At 46.4% G+C, this 15,141-nt stretch overlaps 1 protein-coding gene across 1 annotated transcript; it reads right to left on the reverse strand.

Moving 5' to 3' along the window:
- Positions 1–418: 418 nt before the first annotated feature.
- Positions 419–13,661, reverse strand: fbxo46 (F-box protein 46). The gene is made up of 2 exons (XM_080550473.1): positions 13,301–13,661; positions 419–3,706 (listed from the first exon to the last, which is right to left on the reverse strand). Exon 2 carries the CDS (start codon positions 3,575–3,577, stop codon positions 1,181–1,183), a length of 2,397 nt encoding a protein of 798 aa, XP_080406599.1. The 5' UTR covers positions 3,578–3,706; positions 13,301–13,661; the 3' UTR covers positions 419–1,180.
- Between the last annotated feature and the right edge of the window lie 1,480 nt (positions 13,662–15,141).

Below are 15,141 nucleotides of genomic sequence, written 5' to 3' on the forward strand. Positions count from 1 at the left end.
AATAAAATGTGAATGTGCATTGTAGTCTAGGCGTAGGAAAAGGACTTCATCTGTGTCAGGGAAATCTGCCTTAACTGTCCAAGGCATGCAATAAGCGCATCAAGTCAACGTTTGATGAGTTATTTAAGAGAGGGATGTTTCGAAAAAACACTTCTGAATCCTGTTTGTGGTGTTGAGAGGTTGGCATTGTTTGTTTTAGTTTAAAGCTATGATTCTTGCGCTTCGAGCCGAATAATCCATCTTAATCAAAAGATACAATCACAACAGCATCAGTAACATTAGTTATCTTTATGGATCTTTACGGATCTCCTATCCATGGAGAACCAGAAGCACACAAACACACAAGCCTGTCAGATACCAGTTTAAAATCACCTGTTTATTTATATTTTTAATTTTTTAAGCAGATATTTCCCATTAGCATTGTAGAAGTTTGAAACCTACAGGGGTCTCCCATACCCACGTCACGAGTGCTCTTCATAGTTCTCAATATTTGTCAGATTACGGGTGGACCGGGGAAAGGGGGGGTGGGGGTTAAGGCTGGAAGCTGGTGTACAGGAGTTACAGTTAAAAGACTGTCCTCTACCAGCTAGCAGGGAGTAAGGAGGGAGGACACCAGGCAAAAACAATAAAGGACAAGAACAATCAGGGAGGAGGTGAAGAGGGAGAACACAGTCCTCAAGAATACATGTAACATTCTCACACAACAGACAAAAAAACAAGCAGTCAAACTCAACACAAAGTGACATCAGGCCTCTGCAAAGTGACATCAAATTTCTCTTTTTTGCCCAACTGAGTGAGTTCCATTCGTTATTCAAACTTTTCCCCCAGAACCGACAGCACCAGCACGACTAGGTCGGAACTGTCAGCGACCAATAGGCAGAGGACTTAAGCAATCGCGTCCCACCATGCTGCAACAACACTCACAAGCGCCATTTCCTCTAGCGTCGAGTCCCACTCATCGTATAAACCAGTGTTCAAACATGGACTACGAACCGAGTATGGGCTCTCTCCTCAATCGCTAAGAGAATCAGAACAGTACGATAGCCAGCCAGAGAGAAGTGCCGACACACAGGAGTCAGGAGGATTTCACGACCCCCCCCAATCCTGGTTTGTTAGTGGTGCCACCAGGGAGTAAGAGGATTGCAAAGAGAAGGGGAGTAAGAGGAACGCCCCGGCCTCTCTACCTCCCGTCCTCCCTCTTAGCGCGAGTCTGCACCAGCTCGCAAGACTGCACCCAGTTGTTGTCGTGCAGCCCGACCCGGCAGCCGGGCGTGTCCTTGTCCGTGCGCCGGCAGCACATCCAGTAGGAGCGTCCGTAAGGCAGGTCGTGGTGGTAAGGTTTGGGGTGCCAGCGGCACAGCGACACGTCGCCCCGCTCGTACTGCCGCTTGCACTGCTTGCAGGGGTCGTCGCGGTACAGCGGGTCGCGGTTCCAGCGCGAGTCCGTGGCGCGCACGCCGTATAGCTCGATCAGCGCCTTGAAGTCGTGGCAGGTGCACTTGAGGGCGGCCAGCGAGCGAGTGGGCAGGTAGCCGAAGATGTTGACGGCGATGTGGTCGGGCAGGAGCAGCATGTACTGCCGCGGCTCCAGCAGGCGCTGGATCTGGAAACGGATCTCCAGGAAGTCGTGCGACACGTGACGGTAGAGGCGGCACAGCGAGGGGTCCGAGCAGTCCTCCAGGGGGGAGAGGGAGGAGGAGGAGTCGGGCTGCTCGTTGGCGGATCCCCCCCCACCTCCACCCCCAGTAGGGTTATTGTTATTGGCGCAATCTAAAGAGGAGCACATTCCGATTCCAATTCCACCACCACCGCCGCCGTCGTCCTTCTCCTCGGAGGGCCTGGAGGAGGGCTGCAGGAAAAAGAGCTGGCCCGGAGGAGGGGGGTAGTCCTCCGAGGCGTCAGTGGCAGCAGCGGGTGGCATCATGGCCCCGGGGGGCATGGCGAAGCACACGGTCTCCTCCTGTACATTCTCCGTGCTGTCCTTGCCGTAGAACACGCACTGGTCCACGGCGCCTGTGACCACCACCTCCACATGGAAGCCGGTCACTCTCTCTCTTTCCCTCTCCCGGCCCACTGCAGCCCCCCCCTTCTGCTCCCCCCCGGAGCTGAGCTGCTCCTGGCCGGGGTGGTGGTCAGGGGTGGTGGTGGTGGTGGTGGAGGAGGAGGAGTCCAGCCTGTCTAGATGACAAGGGCCCTCCTTGGAGGAGTCGGCCTTGGGAGAGCCGGCTAGCAGGAGGCCGCTGGGGTCCCGTGAGGAGGGGCTGACCAGCTGGTAGAGGTCGCAGGTGATCTTCTCTTTGGCTCTCGCCCCCACCTGGCCTCCCCCTCCTACTCCTCCTCCTCCTCCGCAGCTCATGAACATGCAGCGCGATCGCCCCCCGGCAGGCTCGGACTGAGAGCGAGGGTCCAGGCTGGACACCCGGAAGGCGATCCTCACTTCCCCTCGCCCGTGTATGGGCGGCCCGCCACCACCACCTCCACCACCACTGCTGCTGATGCTGCTCCCAGAGTCGCTGCAAAAGCAGTCCATCTCCCTTCCGGAAGCGTCCGGTCCTCCTGGGATCCTCAGAGCGTTCTCCAGGAGGTGCTGTTGCTGGGACTCGAAGTGGGCCACGGCTTGCGCCACGCGCCTCGACTCCTGCTGTTGCTCATCCAGAGTGGTGTCCAGCGTGGTGGTGGGGGTGGTGGTGGGGGTAGGAGGCTGCTGCAAGGGCACGCGGCGCTCCGAGAGGAACATGATGGGGCTGGGGTCGGACACGGTACCCAGCAGGACAGTGTGGTGGAGGGAGCCGGGAGTGGGTTGTCCCTGGGCCACGACCATTCCCTGCAGGGCCATGGCCGTCCGCTGCTCGACCAGCGCCACCATCTCGGCCACGGAAAGCAGGTCCGTCTCGCTCATCAGCTCATGGGTTGCTTCTTCTTCCTCCCCTGGGGTGGTGGTGGTGGCTTCTGACTGCTGCAAAAGGGACTCAGGAGGTGTGACCGAGACGAGGTCGAGGTCGTCATGAGCGGTGGTGGTGCTGGCGGTCGGGGAGGGGGGGTCGTAGGAGGAGCAGCGGCGCCGGCGCTTGGCCTTGGTGCAGTCGGTGGCCCAGTTTCCTTTCACCTTCATGGCGCTGGCGCGGGGCAGGCCCGTCCCGCTGAACTGGTGGGCCACGAAGAAGGCGATCTTCTCTTTGGTGTTGCCGGGCTTGATGACGTACCAGGTGTCCAGCAGCACCCGGCCGTCCTCCATCTGGGTACCGCTCAAAGGAGGAGGGGGAGGCGTGGGGGGAACGGAGGAGGAGGAGGGGGGCGGCTGCTGAGGAGGCCCTGAGATGGAGGAGGAGGAGGAAGAGGAGTCAGGTTCTGGCGGTGGAGTGTTCTCAGAGCCCGCGTCTTCCTCCTCCTCCTCCTCCTGCCCCTCCACGCCTCCTCCTCCTCCTCCCCCGGCCTCCTCCCCCAGAGACATGCACCCCCCCCCGCGGACTTCAGTCTTGCCCCCCATCCCAGGGGGGCTGCGGGGCTTGTTCTGGGTGTAGGTGCCGAAGGGGCGGGGGCACAACATCCGGATGTGAGAGAAGGTGTCTCGGTCCATGGCGGGCCGGAGGGGAGGGTATCCTCATCTAGGCTGGCCGGCTGCTGTCCTCCGCCGCACTACTCATTCTCTCTCTCTCTCTGTGTGTGCCGACCCTGCAAGCACCGCCGAAGGAGGAGGGCGTGCGATCTGGAGAGAGAGAGAGAGAGGGAGGGAGGGAGGGAGAGAGAGAGAGGGACAGGGAGAGAGAGGGGAGGGAGGGAGGGGGGGAGAGAGAGAGAGAGAGAGAGAGAGAGAGAGAGAGGGAGGGATGAGGGAGGGAAGGGGAGAGAGGGAGGGAGGGAGGGAGGGAGGGAGGGAGGGAGAGAGAGAGAGAGATGTTAGAGCAGTCGGCCAAACCTAAAACTATAATTCACAACATTCGATATCATTAAATATTAAGTGTTGAGTCAATTTAATGTATTTTGGGGGGGAATTGAATTCATATTGAACATTCTACATTTTCTGCTGATATCTGACCAACCACTATGGAAAACACTTTCCTAAATTGCAAGCACTTCACATGAATAACGACTATGAGCCTTTATTTCAGAGAAGAAGAAGAAGAAAAAGATTTCTGCCAAGCCTTTTTCGACGCATTAGACACCTCGACCCAGAGCACAACACGAGAGAAACCCCAGCTTTCAGACACAGCCCTCTGTGTAACAGCTTAACTTAATTAGTGCATATCGCTCACTGTACTATCTTTCAATCTAATTAAAGGCTTCCATTTCAAGACCTGTGTCTGGGCAGATTGAAGGGGGGAGAAACGCAACACGCCAAATGGATTCTCAGCGCTTCGAAATAGGTCTTGCCTAATAGATTGTGACGCAGAACAAGCGGGCATGCCAGCCCTAATTTTAGAAAGGGACTGTAGTATTAAAATATGATGTAGCCTCCTGCCCGTGTCTAAAATAAGTTTTACCTAGGCTGCGGTATGGGGGGAAGCTGTCTAGCCTAGTGTGCTGTTACACGTCATCCTGCCAAGGACTGGCAGCCAGTCAAGTGGTGAAGCAATTTCGAATTAGGAAATTAGTGTTCACGTTAGCTAGCTTTCTGCTGCTAACTTAAGTGATGAATTCACATGAATTAAGTTAATTCATCACATGGATGATTATTAGCCTATTACCTGTTTTGTTACACGTAGATAAATGTTATAGTGATGGGTTTGAAGAAAAAACAGGCTGAATGCAAGAAAATGATCAGACTTGATTCCTTGGAAATGACTCTCCCATTGGTGAAGGACTGAAAGTCAACCAGTGGCCAAACATATATTACATCCGTATTAATAAGGACTGACATTTTATTTGATATCTTTGGTTCAGATGCTTGGACAACTGTCAGCGCATGTGCAAAACATGCCGGCATCGATATGAGAATCGATAACCTTGGATGTCACGGATACCGATGCATCGAAAAGATTTGTTACCGGTTCTCAATTCTCATCCCTACACGGGATCCGATGTAATGATCTGACTTTTCTTTAGAAAGATGTGAATACATTTCCGCGTTGTTGAAAGTCAATGACACATCGCTAGTCAACTAACACAGCTTGTTTTGTGAGCCTGCTAACAATGTAACGTAGTGTTCTAGTTAACTAGGTAGCAGTGGGGGATTACTCACCCAATCTGTTGCCTTGCAGTATTTCGGCTTGACTAGCGAGTTTGTGTTGTGATTCTCAACAACAACGTTGAAACATAGTTCCGTGTTTCAAAAGAAAAGTCAGAACATTTTGATTGGTTGCCGATATGAGGACCAAATGATCAGACCGTCACATATGACGTTTACGCCGCCTCCTTCTCCTTTTCTCCTCCGGGGGCAGAGCTATCTCTGGCTCGTCTGCGACCCGAGCAAGCTGGGGCTCCTAGTGAAAAAACTCTGGTTTATTGTAAGTAATAATAATAATAATAATAATAATAGATTAGACTTATATAGCACTTTTCTAGACACTCAAAGACACTTTACAAACTGAGAAGATCGAGTAGTAATAAAAAGAAACAAAAAGGTAAATAGAAGAAAGTATAGGGTCCTAATTAAGGTAGTGCTGGGGACACATGGGAAGGGGAGGGAGAGAGGGTTAACTGGTGAAGGCGAGCTTGAAGAGGTGGGTTTTGAGGGCCTTAAATGTTGGGAGGGTGTTGGCCTGTCTGATGCGGTTGGGGAGGGTGTTCCAGAGGGACGGGGCTCTGGACGAGTCTCTTATGTTCAAAAGTGACTCTGTCATATCTTATGTAGCTAACTACATTACATCACAAGTTAAAAACACGATTAAAAACAATAAAATTGACAAACTGCTGCAATGTTGTCGAAAACAGCCAAACAAAGCCGTTCCATCTCGGGAAAAGGACAGCTGTGCCTTGGGTCTGTCCATGATATAGCAAACCCTTGTCTCATAAGATGGAGTGCCCACTAAAATCAATGCCTACTGTAGCTGCCAACGCTCATCCCATTATGTTAGGCCTAATTCTTTACTACACTTCTTCTACATCTGAAGCAGAGCAGAGCTTCCTTTTTAGGGAGAAACACAACAAGCTTTTGATCAAAGACACCAATTTCACATTCACTTCCAGGGAACTTTGATCCATACCCTAGAATGTCTAAAACCCCTAGGTAGGGCTGCAACTAACGATTATTTTGGTAGTCGACTAATCTGTCGATTATTTTTCCGATTAGTCGCGATTAGTCGTGTGGCTTTTCGCTGCGCGTAAATGGCGACGCAGAAGCATAAATCCGGCTTAACTAGCTATCTAACCTAACGTTACGCCAAGCTACAGCTGCTCACAGAGCTAGTTGATTGGCTAGCTAGCATTGCTGGCTAGACTACAGACAGCTCACGTTAGTAGGCTACGCTTGGTGCTGTTTATCTTACAGACAGCTCGCTGGTGGACTCAACATAATTGAAATAGCATTCACTTATCAAGCATCATTCATGATCATCCACCATGACTACCTGGTATTTTAATAGCGACCACCCCTCACTTCATTTCATCTCGCGTTCTCCTGGCTTCAACATGGAAAACCCCTGCTACGTAACGTTACATACAAGCGCCTCTGTCTGTCACAAGCGTGCCACAGGGCAAATAAATTAATAGCACAAACGCTCATAGCATGTACAGCCCTGTCCATGAGACGTTGTTTTCCAACATGTAACAGTAAAGCTAACATGTACAATATAACGTTAGCCAGTTGGCTAACAACGTTAGCTAAAACTTACCCAGCTGATTCTTGCATGGCTCCCGTAAAAAAAAATGTAAAAAAAATAAAAAATAATATTTTTTTAATTTTTATGCGATTAGTCGACACTAACATTCCACGTCGACGAGTTTTTATAATCGACGTCGTCGATTATGTCGACTAATCGTTGCAGCCCTACCCCTAGGTCTAAATGAGGATTTCGACATGTGTTATGCTATGAATGAATTACTTTAGATGTATGTTCTATGCTATATGATGGCGACTGCCTGATGTCTGCATGTTTGTAGCATTTCTCTATTGTTTTTTGTTCTGATATGAATGAATGAATGAATGAATGGACTTTATTGTCATTGCTACAGTGCAGGTACCAAACAACGAAATTTAGGAGGGGTGATATGTATGTTTCTAAATATTTGTCTTTGGTGTTTCCTGTCTCATGAACACTTGTGTATAGGGATGCACGATATTATCGGCACCGATATTTATCGGCCCGATAATGGGAAATTAATGTTTATCGGTTTTTATCGGTTTTATAAAATTTTAGCCGATATAGAGCCGATAATATGAAGCCGGAAATATTTCTGCTTCCGGTTTCCGCGCTCATGCTGCTGCGCCTGCGTACAGACGAGAGCGAAACATGAGAGCTTCCCCGGTGTGTCTGACATTCTGCAGAGTTTCTGAGGCAGATAGTGCGTTTGCAATTTGCAACACATGTTCGACAAAAGTTCGGAGAGGAGGGCAAAGGTCTACGAGTTACAACACAACTACACATCTTGTAGCGGGTAGATAGTAATATCCCTCCCCTGGCCCCTCTGTTTTCCCTTGATAGCTGACAAGCTAACGGGTGAAGTAGCGAGGCCTGCTAGCAGCTAGCCTACAACCCCTAGCCAGCAATGGCTAACGTTGAGGCTAGCGGACCTAGCACAGCCGAGACTAGCCGGAAGACCTGCTCGTGCAGCAAGTCAATGGCTAGCTGGGACACTAAGTGCGCAGCTCTAAGTGCGCAGCGTGTCTGGGATTAACCCGCGCCCAGGCCGCTGTTATCTCTACCGATGAGTGTATCCACTGTGCAGTGTTCCCCAAGAAACTTCTCCGCTGACGGCTAAGTTGCATGGCTAGCCTGTCGGGAGAAGATCCGCTTCTAGGCAGCCGAAACGCTGCCATCACAGTCTAACGCGGACATGTCTCCAGGTTTACCGACACCATGCTGGGCGGACTTAGTGCCACATAGCCCTGACATCGGTTTCCCGGTACTGGGTGACAAGGGAATTGACAGCTTTACCGCTGCTCGCTATGAGAGAGACTCGGACAATGATGAGGGAGGGTCGCACAACACATCTAATTACTCTTAGGTGAGCCTTTTTTGTTTTCATAAAAGGAGGCCAGATCTTGGCTAAAAAAAGCATTGTGCACTGTCTATAACAGATTCTGTTTGTTAGAGGAAATAATAAATGAACATTTGAAGAGTCAGAAGTGTTCTCTTTGTTGTGTTAACAATAGTGATGTAAGTTAGATTTAGTGAGATCACTATGGAATATTAAATCATCAATCTTTGCTCACTACATAGCCTTTCTTACCTTCAGGTGTGCATGAACAACTGGTTATCAACTGTGAAATTATATCTGTTCTCATATCGGTTATCGGCCACGAGAAGCGGGTAAACATCGGTATCGGTTGGAAAAAATGCATATCGTGCATCCCTACTTGTGTATGTGTTTTTGTAGTCTATTAAATCTAAGACTACAATTCCCTTGATGCTTGCTTAGTCACTAGGTAACGGGTTTGAGTGTGCGGATGCTGTTATTTTACCTTCACTTCTAGGACAACACAGGGACAGTAAAACAACAGGCCATGAATGAGAGAACGACAGTTGACTTTGAGTGTCTGTTCCAGATTAATTCTGAGTGGTAGGATAAAGGACAAAAAACACTGTTCGGGCATCGCTTCAAATCCGTCCTTTCAGACGTCATTCCTTGACAAGCTTATGAACCCTCTGCCATGATAATGCAGTTTTATCCTTTCTTATTTGAAACAATTCCTGCAAATTAAGGTTTGGATTGAAGCTTTTTGCATTTAATCTCTCAAATCCTGTCGCAAGCCCGGCCGCAAGCCATCCCAGAGGACACAAGGCCCAGAAGAACTAGTCTCAATGGCTCCACAAGATGTTCAACTGCTGAACTACAACTCAGTTTCCTCCAACACTGTTATCTCAGTCAGAAGGCGTTCTCTGTTGGAGCCTAGGGCTCATGGTATAATAATAATAATAATAATAATAATAATAATAATAATAATAATAATAATAATGATAATTCATTGTATTTATATAGCCTAGCGCTTTTCCAGGGCTCAAAGACGCTGACAATATGGGAAAAACAGAAAACACAGAAACAACAAGCAACAGATAACATGAGCACAGAACACAGAGTTAACGAACAGGCACAGGGAACGATTAACACAGCAATGTCCAGGGGGGGGGGATGGTTAGGGTTAGGGAAGGTTGTATGCATGGGAGAACAGGTAGGTTTTGAGGTGGGATTTAAAAGTGGAGAGTGAGGGTGAGTCTCTGAGTGGTTGAGGGTGAGAGTTCCAGAGGCGGGGTGCAGCTCGTGAAAAAGCACGGTCTCCGAAGCTTTTGAGTTGGGTATAATATGTATTACAGTATGGAGTGGACTACTTTGTGCGGTAATTGTCCTGAAATAAAAATAAAAATCTAATGCTGACCAAAAAGAATTAGCCTACATTTTCATTCAAACTAGCCAAACAAAGCCAGACCACAGGTAAATTAATCTGAATTAGGGAAATTAGGCCTAAACGAGTCTGCTAAGACTGAAAGGTAAAATACCTACAGGCTACAAAACATGCATTTCACACGACACTTTAGGATAAATCATTCCATTTCAATTTGGCTATGACCAGGGAGGATTAGCTAACATGGTACCTACTAGGCCTAGCCTAGGAATGCTAGCAGTAGGCAGCATACACACTATTACAAATGTGCCCCTTCTACCAAAGACATTTAGGCTAGAGGACACAGCTAAAGCACTCCAGGTAGGACAAAAAAATAAATCACTTGTTTAAAAACCCAAAATTCCAGGCTCTATCATTCAGAGAGGGGCTTTGCTCCTCTACCTCTAGCTCTCTCTCCTCCTCCTCCCTTTTAGTGGCATTCAGACTGGTGGACTGAGCAGGGTGCAGGGTGGTGATAAATTACTCCAGTCGCTGGGCCCTTTTCCCTCACTGCACCTGCTGGGACAACACAGCAGTGGCCGGGCCGCAGACAAGGCTCACCATAATCATCTACCGGGACAATGGACCGACTGCATCACTTATCCCGCCCATCCCGAGAGAAAAATAAAACCCATAGTACGTTTTTGTGATGAATAGCAGTTGAGTTCAGACCTCGCCTAGGGTCATCTGGACCTCAATAGCTGTGAAAAGCACTGCACAGGACACTACTAGGATAGATACATGCACTGAATTGACCCTATAGGCCTAATACCTCTTCATCAGGTTGGCTCAACTTGTGATCAAAGGAGTTCATCATCAACACGTGTAATCCTCACTATCTTTACTTGACTACATGTTTACATACACTTGAGACATTTAGCAGACGCCTTTATCCAAAGCAAGCAAAGTACATAGTACAAAGTACATTTGTCTAAGTAAGTGAAACATCTATACATCAGTCATCATAACAAGAAAAATGAATCTATGATAGCTTTTTTTTTTCTTCAGTTAAAAAAACCACAGCTCCACTGGTGGTGGCGGCAGGGCTGATCGACCCGTGACTGTTTCTAGTTTATTGTTACACAAGTGTAACAAAAGTTAAATTCTTAGGCTTTGGTTCCTGACATTGCATTGCAGCACAGGACATAGTGCATAATAATTCAATCATTATTCAAGATTTTAAAAAGGATCGGTACTAGAGGACATAAGTGACAAAGAATAATAGGCATAGGCCTAATACAAGATAAAGGTGACAATAGTACAGGTAAGACAAGACAGGATACACTGACTAGTGGTGCCACTAGTGATAGAGAGTTCAGTAGTAAAGTGGCTTTGAGCTTCAGGTTACTGTAATCCGTGTACATGGTGTGAGCTAGGGGAAGATATTCAATTGTCTACAGTGGGGTTGTTCATGAACCTGATCGCCTGGGGGAAGTAGGTGTTGGTTAGCCTCTGGGTTTTGGCCCTGAGGCTCCGGAAGAGGCCTCGCCTCTTGGACGGTATCGGTTCGTACAGGCTGTGGTTGGGGTGGCTGGGGTCTAACAGACTGTGGTTGGGGTGGCTGGGGTCTAACAGACTGTGGTTGGGGTCTAACAGGCTGTGGTTGGGGTCTAACAGGCTGTGGTTGGGGTCTAACAGACTGTGGTTGGGGTCTAACAGACTGTGGTTGGGGTCTAACAGGCTGTGGTTGGGGTCTAACAGGCTGTGGTTGGGGTGGCTGGGGTCTAACAGGCTGTGGTTGGGGTGGGTGGGGTCTAACAGGCTGTGGTTGGGGTGGCTGGGGTCTAACAGGCTGTGGTTGGGGTGGCTGAGATCTTTGATGATCCTCCGGGCTTTGCTGACACACCGTTTGTCACGCCCCAGGTGAGGTCATCAGAGATGTAGACGCCAAGGAACTTAAAACTGCTGATCCTCTCTACGGCTCACCCTTTGATGGTGATGGGGTCCTGTTCCCGACCTTTCCTCAGTCAGTGTTGAGACTGGCAGAGATTGCAAAGTTCTGGTTCGATTCCGGCTACCGACATATCCTGCATGTCATCCCCCCTCTCTCTCATCCTTCCTGTCAAAATCCTTGTCATCCCTTGTCAATCCCTGTCAATCTCTACTGCCTTTCTCCAATAGGTGAAAGCAAGGACCACCTCAAGGAGTATGTTATATTATTCACAGATTTTGGAATCTGCCAATAATAGGCCTATCATCTATAGACAAATGTCAAAATGACTTTGTGTGTGTGACAAATCTTTGAACCTAACAGAAAGCCAAACCTCATGCCGGTTAGCTCTGGTCACCAAGTGTTCCCAAAAATCCTCCTCCCAAACAAAAAAGATATAAATAAACATGATGGACGAGTTTTTACTGGAACATTGTTACTTAATCCATTCAACTCGACTTTCTAAAGTTGTTGATGTCGTGCAGAATAACAGCATCCGCACACTCAAACACTGTTCAAAAAAACGTTGTTTATTGCAAGCTTTCGGTCATAGACCTTCTTCAGGCATCCTTGTTGTAATTGGGGTGGGGAATCAATATCATATCTAAATGAAAATGAACATTGTTCCAAATGGTGAACAGGGGGGGCACACTGTGAATTCATTAGGACCTGAGATAAAACAGCAGTTGAGTAACAGCGATACCAAACCAGACAGCAGACTATAGGTTTCCAATCAGGTACAAAGTTTGATTTGGGAATCGACTTGGGGTTAATAGATAGGCTAGATAATAGATAAGATTATATATATATAGATATATAATATATAATAGCTTAGGCCTGCCCCGGTATTTGGTTGTCAGTTATCGAGAGAGTAAATTAAATGTACACTGAACACTAGATCCTGAAAAAGATCTGACCACTTCGAGGAAAGTGCAATGAGGAAATACACCAGGGACTAGAGATGTCAACAAACAATGTAGCCAGCTGACAGCCAATGTGTCCAACATGACATGCAGTCACGAACAGTCAACACGAATCGACATGTGTTATTTTGACATAACTGTTAGAAGTATTACAGTAGTACAGTATTCTAAATGATGTAGAGACAGTTAGCAAGATAATTCAGAAATTAGACCACTACCTAACCATAGACTACTAGTAGTACAGCAGAGGCCGGCTTGAATCCTACAATTTAATAACACTAGTTGATAACGTTGATTAACTACTAGTAAATAAGAAAATAACTAGTTAACAGGGCTGAGAATCTGATTCATTAAACAATGATAGCTAAGCTTTCCAATGACCTCCGAGTGCTGTTGACAAACAGCTACACCACCCATGCTGCTAACCCATATCTCCAAACTGTTGTCTAAATCAAATCTTAAGAAAGAGGAGTATGTAATACTGTGCAGGCTCTTATAAACACATAAATCGCTAACATCGCTAAATTCATTAGCTGCCATTACAAGCTGCATTTACGAAGTTAACCAGCTAGCTACCTAAGCTAGCCTGTTGTTGTGTCCTTACTACTAACGTCATCATGTCTGTCTTTCAATAGTGCTAGCTGACAAACATCATCAATCATTATACATATATATATATATATATATATATATATATATATATATTAAACATTTCAAATCCAGCCAGATGAGGTTTGGTCGATATCCAGCTAGTTGCTAAGTTACTATCGTTAGCCAGATAGCCAAGCGAAGCTACCTGGATACCCCTGACCAGACATGACTGTTGCTAGGGTAACAAAGCTATTACATTATTATTATTATTATTATTATTATTATTATTATTATTATTATTATTATTATACACTGGTTAAGCTAGATAGGTAGGGGATTCTCTTCATTATGTTTTACCTAGGATAGTTGTCATCTTACCTCGGTTGTAGGTCAGCGCAGGTTTCCCTGGCTCCTAGGCCTGTTTTCCTCAATACTGTGCCTGCGTTCGTAAACACGCTCTGGAAATCTGATCAGCACTCATGGAATGCCTCTTGTCCAATCAAATCACTCGGTCCCTTTACGACGTCGAACCCAGTGTGCGCTGCGGCGCTCTCAGAGCGAATTTACGAACGCAGCCCTCAAGGATCGGGGTGCAACTGGTTCGGGTTATCTACGTGTCCACGGTGGTAGTAGGCACAGTACTTTTTAATACCTAGGCCTGTTGTCACTTTACTAGACTGTACACAACGTGTCTGTGCTGATCTAACTTCTATTTCACAATCGTCTTCGTCCCCTTTCAGGAATGACAACGGGCTTTATGTTCTCTGATTCAACAACCAAAATAATCGGAGTCAGAACAGCAGCAAGGAGGACGGCCATCTTGATGACAGGCACACGGCCCACAGCCAATAGCAGACCAGAGTTGATGGTGTGCCCATATATGGCTGCCCCATGACTCCCACCCTCACCTCTCTTATCTTCCAATATCTTATAATAAGAATAAGAATAAGAATAATACGAATAAGAATAAGAATACATTAGACTTATATAGCGCTTTTCTTCATATTATATATAATAATATATTATATAGAAATATAATTAATAATTATCTATATATTATATATACAGTGTATATATATATATATATATATATATATATATATATATATATATATATATATATATATATATATATATATATATATATAGAGAGAGAGAGAGAATATTACAATTCAATACAACGAAGTGTACACAAATGAGGCATCATCAAAATATTGTCTCATTAATCACACATTAAGCAAAGAAAAAGACAAAAAAGGTATTTCTCTCTCACACACAACAAATAGATTGTTGAAATGTACTTTCAATAAACATTTATCACTCCATAAATCAGAAAATACTGTCAACAGCCATAAAAAGTAAATTATTTCGGAATAGAATGTCCCATAAATCAGGCTATGAATGATATATTAACAAACCCCTGTGTAAAAGCCTTCCTAATATAGATAGGAATAAAACTGGAAGGTTTGGTGTATGTAAGTGCTACTGAAGTGGAGATTTCTGGCTCGGAGTATGAGTATTTTTCAAATACTCCGAAATCGTCATGTCAGGCGAAATTCTGGCTGAAATTACGATTTACCTAAAGATCATTGGTTTCTGGTGCTACCTGTTAAGCCTGGTACACACATAAAGATTTTCTAAATCTTAACAGATAGCGTCAGTCAACTCGCTTATTGATTGGCTACATTCCATGCCACGTCACAATCGGACTCGCGAGTTGTCAGTTCCGGCCACACACAAGAGGACTCGGCCCAGACCATTTTCCGACCAGATTGTCGGGAGAAATTGACTCTTAACACACCTCACACCACAGGATAATCTTGTAGGATAATCTTTAGAGCCATCCGATAATCGGGTGTTTGCTGTCCTTGGTCGGAAGGAGGGAAATCGGGCCAAAATCGGCCAGATTATCTTTGTGTGTACCAGGCTTTACACATGCAATATATACTGTTTTTTCATTTGTGTTGAATGAATATGAATAGAGGAACTACATTTGCCTATAAAACGTGTATTGAATACGGAAGTTACCTGTAGCCTATGTGTGTGAAAACATAATGGTATCCAATAGTATTGTGCAACTTGCCAATTGAATGGTGAATTTAAGATACCTCTATCGGGTTCATATGCGTGTAAATCTGGCTCTGATAGCCAGGGCCTCCCCAACCATTGACCTCACCGCATGTCACTGCTACACATTTTAAAAGACAGAAATATAAGCT

This window comes from Nansenia antarctica, assembly GCF_963989245.1.
Source record: "Nansenia antarctica genome assembly, chromosome: 1".
Classification (NCBI taxonomy): Eukaryota; Metazoa; Chordata; class Actinopteri; order Argentiniformes; family Microstomatidae; genus Nansenia; species Nansenia antarctica.

Coding starts and splice junctions, on each gene's coding strand:
- fbxo46 (XM_080550473.1), bottom strand. CDS start 3,577: ATGGACCGAGACACCTTCTCTCACATCCGGATGTTGTGCCCCCGCCCC.